General features: G+C 43.0%; 2 protein-coding genes across 2 annotated transcripts; one reads left to right on the plus strand and one right to left on the minus strand.

Annotated features, from left to right (window-relative positions):
• The first annotated feature begins 214 nt into the window (after positions 1 to 214).
• chchd7 (coiled-coil-helix-coiled-coil-helix domain containing 7) lies at positions 215 to 5699 on the plus strand. The gene is made up of 5 exons (XM_084443605.1): positions 215 to 368; positions 1616 to 1676; positions 2493 to 2552; positions 4742 to 4840; positions 5307 to 5699. Exons 3-5 carry the CDS (start codon positions 2499 to 2501, stop codon positions 5409 to 5411), a joined length of 258 nt encoding a protein of 85 aa, XP_084299731.1. The 5' UTR covers positions 215 to 368; positions 1616 to 1676; positions 2493 to 2498; the 3' UTR covers positions 5412 to 5699.
• A 130-nt stretch (positions 5700 to 5829) lies between these two features.
• On the minus strand, positions 5830 to 11676 carry sdr16c5b (short chain dehydrogenase/reductase family 16C, member 5b). Its single transcript, XM_084443602.1, has 7 exons — positions 11585 to 11676; positions 10880 to 11229; positions 10222 to 10353; positions 9586 to 9685; positions 7879 to 8023; positions 6642 to 6767; positions 5830 to 6238 (listed from the first exon to the last, which is right to left on the minus strand). The coding sequence occupies exons 2-7, from the start codon at positions 11198 to 11200 to the stop codon at positions 6145 to 6147; spliced, it is 918 nt and encodes a 305-aa protein (XP_084299728.1). The 5' UTR covers positions 11201 to 11229; positions 11585 to 11676; the 3' UTR covers positions 5830 to 6144.
• Positions 11677 to 14298: the final 2622 nt, after the last annotated feature.

Below are 14298 nucleotides of genomic sequence, written 5' to 3' on the forward strand. Positions count from 1 at the left end.
ACTTCTTTTTAGTTTAATTTAAAACAATAGGTGGGATGAAGATGTCATTGCAGTTATCCTATTGGCGTATCGAGGTGTCAGTAAATTGAACCTGTCCGCCCTCGTCGTCGCTGTCTCTCGTCCTATTGGTCCGTCCTGCTGTCCATCACCAGCCGACCAGGCAGTCACTGGGTGAGTCGTGCTGCGATGTTGTCAAATAAATGACGGTCTTTTGACAGGATGGAGTGAGATTGTCAGAGTTACGGGTAGCAGTTAGCTTGTATCCACAAACAATCAGTTTGTAACTAACGTTGGAACAAGTCGCAACGTTAGTAAACCAACTAGCTGGCTAGACCTAGCTAATTAGGAAGCTAATCCAGATCAATAAAGTAAGTGAACCGTGGTGAAGTCATAGGAATATAGCATTAGTGCTGTTAGCTAGACTGGTCTGATCCTAGCACTGGCTAACTTCCTGTCATAACTTGGTCATATCTGCCAACGCGGTGTAGCTAACGTTAGACGACCACATCGTGTCCTTTGTCGTGTCCTGATGTATCTAACGTGAACCAACCATCTATAAACTACCACTGAACATCTAGCATCACGTATGTTCACTGTTTATTAGGAAGCACTAACGTGACTCGTGCATAGCTCATTGATTCTCCAAGCGAAGGTCAACCTGACATGTAGAAGCTCTGCTAGTTATACTATATATATATATATATATATATACTAAAGCTATGTTTGCAGGCTACATGCGCCAAGCCTGACAAACAGCCAGTAGCCACTGACTTACGTTTTGTTTTGTTGTAAATTGCATTTCACACTCTGCAAAACCTGATATTGGTGTCTGTGGGAACCTGTGCTGTCTGGAGGCCTGCTAGTGTTTTTCAAGAGAACATAGAAACAGTTATACTAGTACTATAGCTCGCACTAAGAATATACCTTACAATGTGGAGGTAGCTATATTCTAAGTAACTTAAGTCAATGAGGATTTGGGACCATCAAAGCCTCTAAAGTGTAAAGTAGCTAGCAATGACTATTACTTACTTTATGGCTGGTTACCCAAGTGAAGTGAACAGTACATTATCTGGAGCTTGTCACTGGTAGTGACAGCACAACAAAGACAGTAACAGACAGTCTAACATAACACAAGTCCAGTTACACTTCCCCATTAGGTCTACATTCATTACTATGTAACTACATTGTTGTACAACACTGTTACATAGGAACGGCAATGTAATTATTTGCTATTACAAGTTTAACATTCGGTGTGGGTGAGCTCACCAGGGGAATGGATGTAATATTTCTAGTAACACAACCTTTAGCTGCCATTTTGGTACATCCTCTTACCCCTGGAGTGCCCCCATCTCCCAAACCGTAACTCCACTGGTGTAATAACTTATACTACTAAACTGTACCACTGATGTAATAACTTACATCACTAAACTGTACCACTGGTGTAACCTATACTCCTCCCATTCCTTAACTCTACTGGTGTAATAACCTATACCATTAAACTGTAATGTAATCACATGACAGTTCCAATATATCTGCAATGTTATTACTGTATTATTTCTGTGTGTATTTCTCATGTTGGTCATGCGTGTTTTTCTGTGTGTATTTCTGTAAGCAGAGCTACCCCTGTAAGCTGCTAGTGAAGCCGGTGTCAGGGAGATCTCCCTGCGTAAACAAAGGTGACATATTTTCCACATGTGTATATAATCTAGAAAAGTATATTTACAGTAAAATATATCTGCACGCTGAAAACAGTCAAATAATTCTGGTTTGTATTGTGGCAATAGGTGAATATGGGGGAGATTCACAATTGCAAAAGGTTTACCAGTTTACCTGTCTACAGTAGTTCACATCCTCAGAGACACCCTGCCGTATTGGCCTATATATCTATACTGTACTGGTCTATGTATTTACACTGTATTGGCCTATATATCTATACTGTATTGGCCTATATATCTATACTGTATTGGTCTATCGATACTGTACTGGCCTATCTATCTATACTGTACTGGCCTATCTATCACACTACCTTGTGTTGTGTCAATGCAGCTTGCATTAAGGCTTACAGGCTGCTTTATTGATCAATTTCAAAATTGATGACACAGGCAGATTACTATTCTCACACCTGCTATATTCAGCACAGCACATATGATATCTGAACATTACTGGGTATGGAATGAACACCAATGAGAAGTAATTTGGACTATAACCATGTAGCCTTGTGTTAGAGCTATACCGCTGCTTTTTCGTTCTGTTAGTTTTAATGGTATGGATTTGGTATTGGGATATAGGCTAAGCCTATCACTGGCGGTGGTAGCCTGAGCTAAACTAACCCATAGGCTGCTTGATGGCTAATATCTTATCTTAACAATCTGCTGGTACACTGGAGACAGAACATTACCCACATGTAGTTTAATCAAACACACTACAGTGTAAGTTACTGTAAGATTACTTTGTTGTGATTTGAACTCAAGGATAATTTGTTGTCTACACAGATTCAAATGGACAAAAATACGCGCAAAGTTCGGAATCAAGATCTGAACCCTTGCATTGAAGTAAGCTTACCGACTGTACAAAATTGTGAGTGGCCATCAGGCCTTGTGGGGAGGGAAGGCCTAACCAGGCTAACGTTCATTGGGCATGAGAGGATTTGATGCTGCTACTGTGGGACATTGCTGTCAGAGGTCCTGTAAAGACACTTGAAAACATCACATTTTATTTCCTGTGATTGGGAAAGAGGCCTGCCTGATCTAACATGACTGAATTGGGTCCATCAGCTGGCCTGTCCACCAGCTGGCCTGTCCATCAGCTGGCCTATCCACCAGCTGGCCTGTCCATCAGCTGGCCTGTCCATCAGCTGGCCTGTCCATCAGCTGGCCTGTCCATCCTGAATTCACCTTCTACCCACTTGGTTTGATCTTCGTTTAGTCTGCACCTTCATTCGTTCCTTCATTCGTATTGCTCAGAACTGATGCTGCTCCAAGGTGAACCTGTTTGAACTTTGACCCGGGGATTGGCGTGAGCAGGAGAGTGTTGTGGAGGAGAATGAAGAGGTTGGGGGTGTGTGTGTGTTTGGTTTCAGGATGACCAGTCTTCATTTTGTTGGATATTCATTTTTCTGTATTACTGGTCAAAATATAGTTCTCTAATGTGCTTTGCAGCCTCCTGTAATACCTTCATAGTCTGTGCTACATGAGTACCATGGATGGGTTTAGCGGTGGGCCGTATCTATTGACAACCTGGAAATAAGAACATACCAATGCTCCTGGAAGCACAAGAATGCCCCTATATTATATTTACAACTTCACACCTGGGAAATAGAATTTCTTAGCAGGACTTTGAGGGCAGTGACATGGCCATTATGCCAAACATCCTTGAGGTAAACCAAAGAACCTGTGAAAATGTTGGCTATTTTGGTTGAATATCCAGAGTAGACTGGATATTCAACCTGTGTGATTGCTATTGCAGACAGTGCAGTAAAATGTTAGCCTGGCTTCGCCAGACCCAATTCGCAAAAATGCAAAGGTCTGGAGCTGCTGAGTGTATTTTCGATTTCCAAGGGGGGTTCTCAACGGTCGCAGACCAAAATGCCTCTAGACGCAAGACACAGACCTATAACCAGTCAGAAACGTGGGTTAGTCGTCGTATCATCGTATCAAATGGGTACAGTCGTTTTATCAACCCCGCCCAACATTAGATAATGGTTGTGATTGGCCCAGCAAATATCTTCCGAGTGAAACTTGAATGGGAGCGTGGCCATGTAGAACAGGTGATCAGGATGGTGATGCCAGGGTAGTAACATGTGATAGAACAGGTGATCAGGATGGTGATGCCAGGGTAGTAACAGGTGATCAGGATGGTGAAGCCAGGGTAGTAACATGTGATAGAACAGGTGATCAGGATGGAGCCAGGGTAGTAACATGTGATAGAACAGGTGATCAGGATGGTGAAGCCAGGGTAGTAACATGTGATAGAACAGGTGATCAGGATGGTGAAGCCAGGGTAGTAACATGTGATAGAACAGGTGATCAGGATGGTGATGCCAGGATAGTAACATGTGATAGAACAGGTGATCAGGATGGTGATGCCAGGGTAGTAACATGTGATAGAACAGGTTATCAGGATGGTGATGCCAGGGTAGTAACATGTGATAGAACAGGTGATCAGGATGGTGATGCCGGGGTAGTAACATGTGATAGAACAGGTGATCAGGATGGTGATGCCAGGGTAGTAACAGGTGATCAGGATGGTGATGCCAGGGTAGTAACATGTGATCAGGATGGTGATGCCAGGGTAGTAACATGTGATAGAACAGGTGATCAGGATGGTGAAGCCAGGGTAGTAACATGTGATAGAACAGGTTATCAGGATGGTGAAGCCAGGGTAGTAACATGTGATAGAACAGGTGATCAGGATGGTGAAGCCAGGGTAGTAACATGTGATAGAACAGGTGATCAGGATGGTGATGCCAGGGTAGTAACATGGGGTAGAACAGGTGATCAGGATGGTGAAGCCAGGGTAGTAACATGGGGTAGAACAGGTGATCAGGATGGTGATGCCAGGGTAGTAACATGTGATAGAACAGGTGATCAGGATGGTGAAGCCAGGGTAGTAACATGGGGTAGAACATGCAGTGGGTAAAGAACTCCCCAAATGTTTCAGATTTTAAACTCTTAGACTACACCTATTTTATGTGGGTTATGTACTGTGGGATTACTGATTGGTTGTTGTTCTTCTTCTGCAGGAAAGCGATGGCTCCCATAAGTGCTTGGATGCCAACAACTACGACAAGACGATGTGTTCTGTGTACTTCCTGAGATATAAAAACTGCAGAAAATACTGGGTGAGTGTTCAGACATCACTGAACCCCATTTTGCCTTAATACCAAGAGGACATTTGGGTGATCTTTTTCTGTGAAAGAATCTCTCTTGTTCTTGATACCGACACTGAGCACAAACACTAAGGCCATCTTGTGGAGTTAGTAGGACCAGACTGGATAAGTCTCTAACTGAGCAAAAGAACAAGCCTTCTCCTGAAGCACATCTCCTAACCCTCTAGGCAGCGCTCTGCTACACAGAGCAGCTCCAGCCAAGAGCTCGCTCCCACAGGAGACCGTCTTTGTTGTAGCTCTCATGAAACTTAAATTAATAATCGTTATGCTCGACTTAAAGGATACTGGTCAGCCGAGAACATGACGATTAGCCTAAATGGTAGACAATCGAATAAACGGCAACAGCCCTATAAAAGCATCCTGACTGGAGGACATGGCTGCCATCTGAACTGATTATGTCCCCTGTTCTCCTCCGCAGCACAGCATCATGGTGGACAGAAGACGTGGGGGGGTGAAGCCGGACATGCCCAGTGCTGACGAACGACGGGAGATTTTGGCTGCTATTGGAGGAAAGCCGTACTGAAGCACTGTGAGGAGGCCAATCGGGAGAATGCGGCGTGTCTGGAACACTTGCTGTGTGGCGTGCTCATATTCATAGAGCACCTGACATCCAGCGAACAGCGCCACCTAAAGGTGCTGCTGCCATGCAGAGCGGGGTCCGGGAGCAGCGCCCTGATGAGACTGAAACTGACAGTATAGATCAACCCTGATGAACTCAATGTGAAAATAAGGGAGGTGTTTTATATAATGTATTCCCGCTCATCGTTTAAAGTTCTGAGGATATTGAAATTAAATGATTATGTGTTCACTAGGGCTGTCAAACGTGTCAGTGTGTCACATAAATAATGCAGAATGTTATTGGTACGATAATGCCGTTTCCCTAGTTTATAGGGTGCATTACTAAGCTGTTCCAGTAGATGGCGGCAGTGTCCTGCAGGCAGGTTCATACAACACAGAGTCGCTGCACCAAGAAGAACAATGTGTAAAGATGAAAATGCAGCCACCTAAAGTCAAAATGGTTGTCTTTGACATTCAGTAAACAGGATTAAACATTGTGCACTGGGTCATGAAGTTGTATTCAGTTATATTTTCAGAACATGATATATGGCATAAAAGGTTTCTCTTAAGCTGTTTGTAGGCTATTTCAGTATAAAACAGCTGCATATATTTTTCTACATTTAACCGTTTCATACAGCTATATCTATTATACAGTCATGGGACATTCTATTGCAGAAAGCCACAACTTAGTGTATACTTCAGTCCCGCTTCCCGTGGCCGTGGAACGCATCCATGAAGTTGAACGCCCCCAAATAGTCTCCCAGGAGAACTCCCAGCTTGCTGGGTAAGATGCTGTTGGAAGAGAACACATCACAAAGACAGCTTTAATGGTAAATGGTAAATGGACTGCACTTATATAGCGCTTTTCCACCTTAGCGGCACTCAAAGCGCTTTACAATGGCCTCTCATTCACCCATTCACACACCAATGGCGGTAGCTGCCATGCAAGGTGCTAACCTGCTCATTGGGAGCAATTGGGGGTTAGGTGTCTTGCTCAAGGACACTTCGACATGTGGACAGTTGGAGCTGGGATTCGAACCACTGACCCTTCGATCATTGAACGACCCGCTCTACCAACTGAGCTACAGCCGCCCAATGTTAGGGTTTCAATGGCATTCACTGCAGGACTCTTCCTTTGTACACTGGCGTCAACCTCATCCTTCAGTTCCATCACACAGTTTATTCTGAACCTCACATTTTAAGGGCGATGATGATGTAGAGAAAGCGAGGCATATACAGGTACTCTTGGTTGGTCAGGATGGCAGAGATGATTCTCTTGGCCACATAGTCAGGTTGAAGAATAGGGAGGAGGTTTGGCCACCTGCAACCAATCAGCACAATAACACACATTACCGAAGGAGAGGGTGAAAGACACGTTCATGGTAATTTCTCAATTTGTCAAACCACAAAACAAATGTGTTCCTGTCAAGATGAGAAAATATTGATAGTCCACCTTTGCATCCCAACAAGTAGCCTATAAAATTGATTATAGGACAATATAGTGCCCTGTCAGCATCCCAAGACAAGACCGTTCAGAAAGGGAAGTTGTTACATTACGATACACTAGGAGTTAGAGATGTTTTTTTATACATTAAACAGTGAATGGGCCTTGAGGTTGGGCACAACAGAACAGCTCATTACCAATGATAACCCATGTCTGTACAGAATGTAGAAATCATCACCTCTTATCAGAAGCAATTTGACACAAAATGTTAACCATGACTAAATCATGACATTTGCAGATATGTCGTCTCTAAATGATATTATCAAAACCAGATCTGGATGGGTGGGGTGACATGACATCAGGTCTAAATGTATCAAAAACAAAGGAACTAATTATTGCTTTCAGGCAGAAAAGTAGCAAGCCCCTCCATATCTCCCACCACTATTTCATGTCCTACTCCCTCTCCCTCCCTTCTTCTTCTACCCGTAGCCACCTCCGCTCGCTCTCCCCTACTGACCTTTCCTCTGCCGTCACCTCCGCCCTCCTCACCCCTGAATCCTTCTCTCTCCTACCCTCTGATACTGCCACTGATCTTATTCTTCTGGCAAGTAGTAGTACATTGGCTTTTCCTACGTTAAATGCAATTATTGTTAGTCGCTTTGGATAAAAGCGTCTGCTAAATGACTGTAAAGTAATGTAAATGTAATGTTATATTATTGCTGCTGCACTGCTCTTGTTTTGCAAGATGTTGATCTGATGTCTTTAACATATAACTTGTCTTTTTTGCTTGTGAATGTTTTTGCTGTGTTTTTATCTGTGGATGGGTTATGAGCTGCAAATGACTTGCCCTTCTAGGACCAATAAAGTCATCTGAATCTTAATCTGTAAATTAAAAAGGGGTCTGAGTAGAAGAAGGGTGGAGCCAGAGGTCGGACCTTCCCTGTCGTACTGAGCAGGGCTGGGGAAAGGATAGGCCAAATAAACTCACTTGCTATTACAGCCGTCAAACATCCCTGTGTTGATGAAGAAGGGACAGACGATGGTAGTCTTCACTCCGTCCTTCCCCAGGGCCAGCATCTCCAGGGCCACAGACTCAGCGAAGCCCACCGCTCCAAATTTACTGGCGCAGTAATCTGAGTACACAGAGTGACAGTAGTTTTACATAGAGCCCATGGACAAGAGATATTTGAAAAGACAAAGGGAAACATTTAAAGTGTGCCAGATGTAAACAGTCATTATGCAGCGTATTGTGACTCATAAAGGGGCACAAGTAGGTTCAGGAATCCTGGGGCCATTTATCTGTCGACATGTTTCAAGTTGGGGGAATATGCAAGAATAATGCAAGAATATTGACATAATTGCTGTCAGAATCAGACAGTCAGTTTAAGTGATGTTTTGTCATGCGCATTAGCAAGATTGCAAAGATGTGCAAAGTTTGGTGATTTTTTGTCCACGGGAAGTCAGACTTCAGAGGGAGATGGAGAATAATAATAATAATATCCAGAAATACAATAGGTTCCGGCAGCTTCGCTGCCTGGCCCCTAATTATACATTTTTGTTGTAATCATGCAACCCTACTACTTGCTACTACTTATTCCTCCATTATGACAGGTGTTTCCCCAACACTGGGCATCACAACCAGACTGCCCACCTTGCAGCCTTACAAAGTCAGGCAACCATTATGAAGCATATACATATGAAAAATTAATAATCAAACTGATTAGAGTTTATCACAGATCTAATGAATGAATTAAAGTGTACAACAGATGAGGTAGCATGGTTTCAAGGCATTGCATCATTATGGAACACTAACCCTGCGTTTAAACAGCGGGCGACTTGGGCGATTAGTTGCCGGAAGTGAATTATATGTCTATGAGAGCCGGCGACTGCAGGCGATGCAGCGATGTTCAGCGATGTGGGTGGAGTGGCGACGCGGAAAAAGTTGAAAAATGCCAGGCCCCCAGGATTTGAAATCTAAAGTGAAGCCCTATAATTGAACCGCGCCATCTTTGAAAAAAACCTGTCATTGATACCTTCATCTGACATGCGCAGTCAAAGGTATCAATGACGCGTTCTTGCGTTCATGTGAAATGCAAACGCGCGTTCATGGCTCTCCCCGCTCTGAGTTAGCGATGAAAAGCGTCTTGCTTATTAATCTACTTTCCTCAAATATACCTGCTGGAAAACATATTTTTTTATCCAGGCATCTTAGTTTTAACAGTATAGGGAAGGAAAGTGAAAACGCGCGCCCCCAGCGGGATTTGTTCCTATCGGAGAGGAGTTTCAATGTAAACTCCCATAGACCGGATTTTCTAATAAATACTACGAAGCCATTTCGGTGAAGTTATCAAAACAAAAACTTGTGAGACACACTGTAGCTCAACACCACCACCACACTGACACACTACAGCTCAACACCACCACCACACTGACACACTGCAGCTCAACACCACCACCACACTGACACACTGCAGCTCAACACCACCATCACACTGACACACTGCAGCTCAACACCACCACCACACTGACACACTACAGCTCAACACCACCACCACCACACTGACACACTGACACACTGCATCTCAACACCACCACCACACTGACACACTGCAGCTCAACACCACTGACACACTGCAGCTCAACACCACCACCACACTGACACACTGCAGCTGTAGAGAGAGGCCGTGTCTCTAACCTGCTAAGCCATTAACTCCAATCAGTCCAGCGGAGCTCGCGATGCTGACCAGGTGACCGTGGTTGTTGGCTATCATGGCTGGAAGAAACGCTTTGTATGTCTGAGAAAAACACATCAAAGGATAGATGGAAATTATAAGATGTTTACCCATGCCAAAGAAACTACATATATATATATATATATAAAAACACTGGATTAAATAGTACACATTTCTATCAAATAATGGATAGAACTTCAGTCCACCAGCACTTGAGTGCAAATTTAGACAACTTTCATCAGTTTGAATAATCTGCTCAAAGTTGTTTGGCACTTCAACATTCTTACCTGAGCCTGTATTTTAGGAAGGGGAGCCAATGAATCTTCAAAGAATGTTTGGACTTAGTCTATACAGAACTCACGTAAGAACCTTACTGAATACATAATGGGATACAAGCCCTGTGGTGAAATTGCTCCCAACTCAACTCAACTCAAACTTCATTTATAAAGCATGTTTAAAACTACTAAAATCGACCAAAGTGCTGTACAGGTAAAAATAAATTACAACAAAGACACAACCATACACGCAAACACAACAACACCCACAAGTACAACAACACTGCTCTGATGATGACTATTGAGGAGCACATTATTACTCACCCAGAAGTGAGCCATGGTGTTGACCTCCACAGACTTCTCAATCAGGCTGTCCGGAGCGTCCAGGAACTTGGTGCCAGTCACTATTCCTGCATTGTTGATGAGGATGGTAACATCTCCCACCTCCCTCTTCACCTGCCAAACAAAACTCATATTCTAGATGTTTGTACTGTAGATGTGCCCTACAATGTTAGACACCCAACACTGTAAAAACTGTACATCATTTCCCAAAACATATAGCTTATTATAAAAAATGTTCCTCCTTTAAATACTTTAGTTACAGCAAGACAGAAATGGGATTAAATGGCCACGAAAGTCTGATAATTAATGAATGAGCATGGTAAATGGACTGCACTTATATAGCGCTTTTCCACCTTAGCGGCACTCAAAGCGCTTTACAATGGCCTCTCATTCACCCATTCACACACACATTCACACACCAATGGCGGTAGCTGCCATGCAAGGTGCTAACCTGCTCATTGGGAGCAATTGGGGGTTAGGTGTCTTGCTCAAGGACACTTCGACATGTGGACAGTCGGAGCTGGGATTCGAACCACTGACCCTTCGATCACTGAACGACCCGCTCTACCAACTGAGCTACAGCCGCCCCTATGGCACTGGTTGACTGGAAAAACAAGACAAATGTTGAGAATATCCAAACCTGGTCGGCCACTGTGTACACCTCCGTCCTGCTGCTGCAGTCACAGACGTAAACGTGAACCCTGGAGGAGCCCTGCTCCTTCATCAGACGCGCCGTTTCCTTCAGGCCGTCCGCGTTAATGTCCCACAGCACCAAGGTCACCGGCATAGAGCAGAACCTCAACGCCATCAGCCTGCCGATGCCACTTCCTGCCCCGGTGATCAGAACCGTCTCTCCATCTACGCTCTTCTTTCTCCAGGGGATGAACATCTTCACCACGGCCTCCAGGTTGTAGTACGTAGACAGGACCATCAACTGGAGCGTCTCCAGGAAGAAATTCATCTTGACGGTTTGTCTGATGGACTAACTTCCTGTACAGATTAGAGTTAGTTTCATTATTTAGCTGAAGCTCAAAAACATCACAGTTATTAACATAAATAATTTATTAGAGTTCCAGATTATTATTAGAAATAGAGCTACATTAATGTTAACTGTCATTATCTGTAAATAAAGAGTCTTTGGCACACCTGGATAGATATCTAAGTAACAGTGTATGTATAATGAGGGAAACAGAAGCACCCACACACTGGCTTCACTTGCTCAATGGAATCCGTTTAAACTGTCAGAATTTGAAACGAATTATAAATTAATAATTATGTATGGTTGGTATAATGATCGGCTGCTGCCAATATCAAATCAATAATCTTGCCCATCTACAGTACTTACAGCAGGGAGAACAGCGGAGTCAGAAGAGAAATGAGTGTGTCTTTTAGACCGGTTCAGTCTGACCACCTGCCCTTTGTACTCTGACATACACTCTGCACACACTCTGTTTACCTCCAATCAAGGTTCTGTCATATTTCTGTGCGGCAGGACGAGAAAAAGAGGGAGTGGTCTCAATTTAACCAATCATAACCTGGCCTATCTTATTTTTGGAATACACAATTACACTGTAATCTCCAGAAACTAAATTTGTATTTTCTAACCTTAACATTTTGGTCCAAGGTGAAAACATGTGGTTCAGGCATAATCAACAATTGGAATTAGTCTACTTTATAAACATTTTCAGCCCCAAAATACCACATAGCAGAAGGGTCAGGGTTCTGTGGGTCTACGGCCTATAATGTAGAACACTTAACATTCCATGGACTCAATGACCACTTACTGGATGTAAAAAAAACTGTTCAATTTCAGCAGATCAGCCAAGATATTAGCAACACCAACTGCTGAAGTCACCAAAGGCCTACACCACTGCAATGAGTATATTTGGCCTGTATGTTTGTTTTAATGATTATTGGCAGCTGTATGTTCCTTCCATAAAACATTTCTTAATATCAGTGTGATGAGATCATTATAAACTTTTACCCAGAAGCATTGTATTGTTGAGAAAGGCCTACTACATCCTGAGTCACTGTCCACTCACAGTGCAAGACCATGCCTTATTGACGCAATCCATTTATAGCTAGAGGCCAAAGGCCACTACTTCAGTGGCATATCATAACCTTGCAAAATTGTGGCAGAAGATTGAGATAAACCTGTACGTACATTCAAGCAGTAGGTCATTTCTGCTTTGTTTCATTTCAATATGGCTGCTGTGTTTGCAGATAAACTCTGGTGTTAGTAAACTTATTTAGATAAAAGATAAAAGATAAAACAAGAGTCAGCTAAAGCAATAACAAGTTAAAGTGCTATGGCTAGTGACCAAGGTTTCAACGGTGCAAAGTTTGGAAGAACATCCATGGCTTTTAAAGTGTGTTTGAAGGTCATTCCAAGAACTAGGAACACTGAAACAGAAGGCAGTCTTTCCAAGAGTGGAGCAAACTCTGGGAACTTTGAGCATCAGTCAATCAATCAATCAATCAAAGCTTTATTTGTATAGCGCATTTCATACCCAGAGGCAACACAATGCGCTTTACAGAGAAATAAGTCAGTAAGTCATTTGATCATGTAGGATATGGACCAGAGCTCCAATCCAACATTGTGAGATAATAAGGTTGCTTGCCAATAAGTGCTTTGATAATAAAAAAAATAACCAGTGCTTATTATGCCTCTCTTCAAGAGAAGGCCAGCCAACCTTAGAGTACAAGGAGCAATGATCAGTGTCATAGTTACAGTATCAGCGCTGATAAATCTGACAGCAGAATGATAGACTGTGTCTAAAGGTTTCAGGCTGGAAGCAGCAGCATGTCTTTCAATTACACCACCAGTCTAAAACTGATAAGATACTGTAAACATCAACAACAATCCTCTTCCTACTTCCTATCTATCTAAAAGTGATTTTCTCATCAAGCCAAATACCCAGGTATTTATATTCTACTACTCTCTCGGCATTAGAACCATTTACAGCAGTTAAATGGAGATTTCTATGGTCAATATCCCTGGCTCTAGGAAACAACATCTTGTAGAGCATTGAAAGAGACTTGCAGATTCTCCATAACAAGTTGCACAGAATCAGCAACACAATGGTATCATCAGAACCTGATTTCTTTGATCTGAGTATTTTAATATTTTCTTCTAAAACTAGTGGTGAGAAAATAACTGTCCTGTTTTGTTTGCCAGCTCTGCTGTGGCTGCTCCATACCCCCTTGGCCTGGAGCTAGATGCTTACACATCCTTTACCAACAGTACAGTGCAAGAGGAAACATGTAAAAACAGCCATTAACATCAACATTAAGTAAAAAACATCTAATAAACATCAACTCCCAAAGGATATTATATCTGCCTGCTGTACATCTGAATGCTATAGACCTTGATCCAATAAAAGCACAACTAGCTTGTACTGTACATTCAACCTTTCAGCAATCGGACTATTGAAAAGTATGTACGCAATATGTTCACCTAAAATGAATAGATTGTTGTTAATAGAGTGCTGTGTGTATGCTTGCAAAGAGTCATCATCATTATACAGTACTCATTGACTCTTCTTATTCAATCACCACCAAAACATTTCACCCTCAATAGAGGAATCAGTAATGCTCCATGTTGTTTTCATATTGTCACAGAGGCACCTTTCCCCACCCGCCTCTAGGGCTGTTGAACAGCCAATCCAATCTTGACTGCTTACATTTATGTCCAACCAAAAACCTCCTAGGCAAAATCTTCCTCTTGTTGCTAGTACAGTGATGTCAGCCCTCCTGCGACATGATTGGCTATGGTATATTTCAGGTCCCTGGCTGGGCTGAGCACACGGAGCTGGAGGAGAGGCTGCATCTGTGCATCTATTCTTGGTGGAGGAATCCACTGAAATGGGAGAAAACAGGCAGATTCTACTGCCTGCCCTTCCTGCCTGCTGACGTACACAGGATCCTGCGTGCTCCAGAAGAGAAGAGATAGAGGATGTGGAGAGGGTAAGGGAGTTGGATACACAGAGAACCGTAGCTCTAGCAGAACATCGACCGATATACGTATTGTAGGCTGAATGCAGACGGGAAGCAACAGTG

The sequence above is a fragment of the Borostomias antarcticus genome (genome assembly GCF_949987555.1).
Source record: "Borostomias antarcticus genome assembly, chromosome: 9".
Taxonomy (NCBI): domain Eukaryota; kingdom Metazoa; phylum Chordata; class Actinopteri; order Stomiiformes; family Stomiidae; genus Borostomias; species Borostomias antarcticus.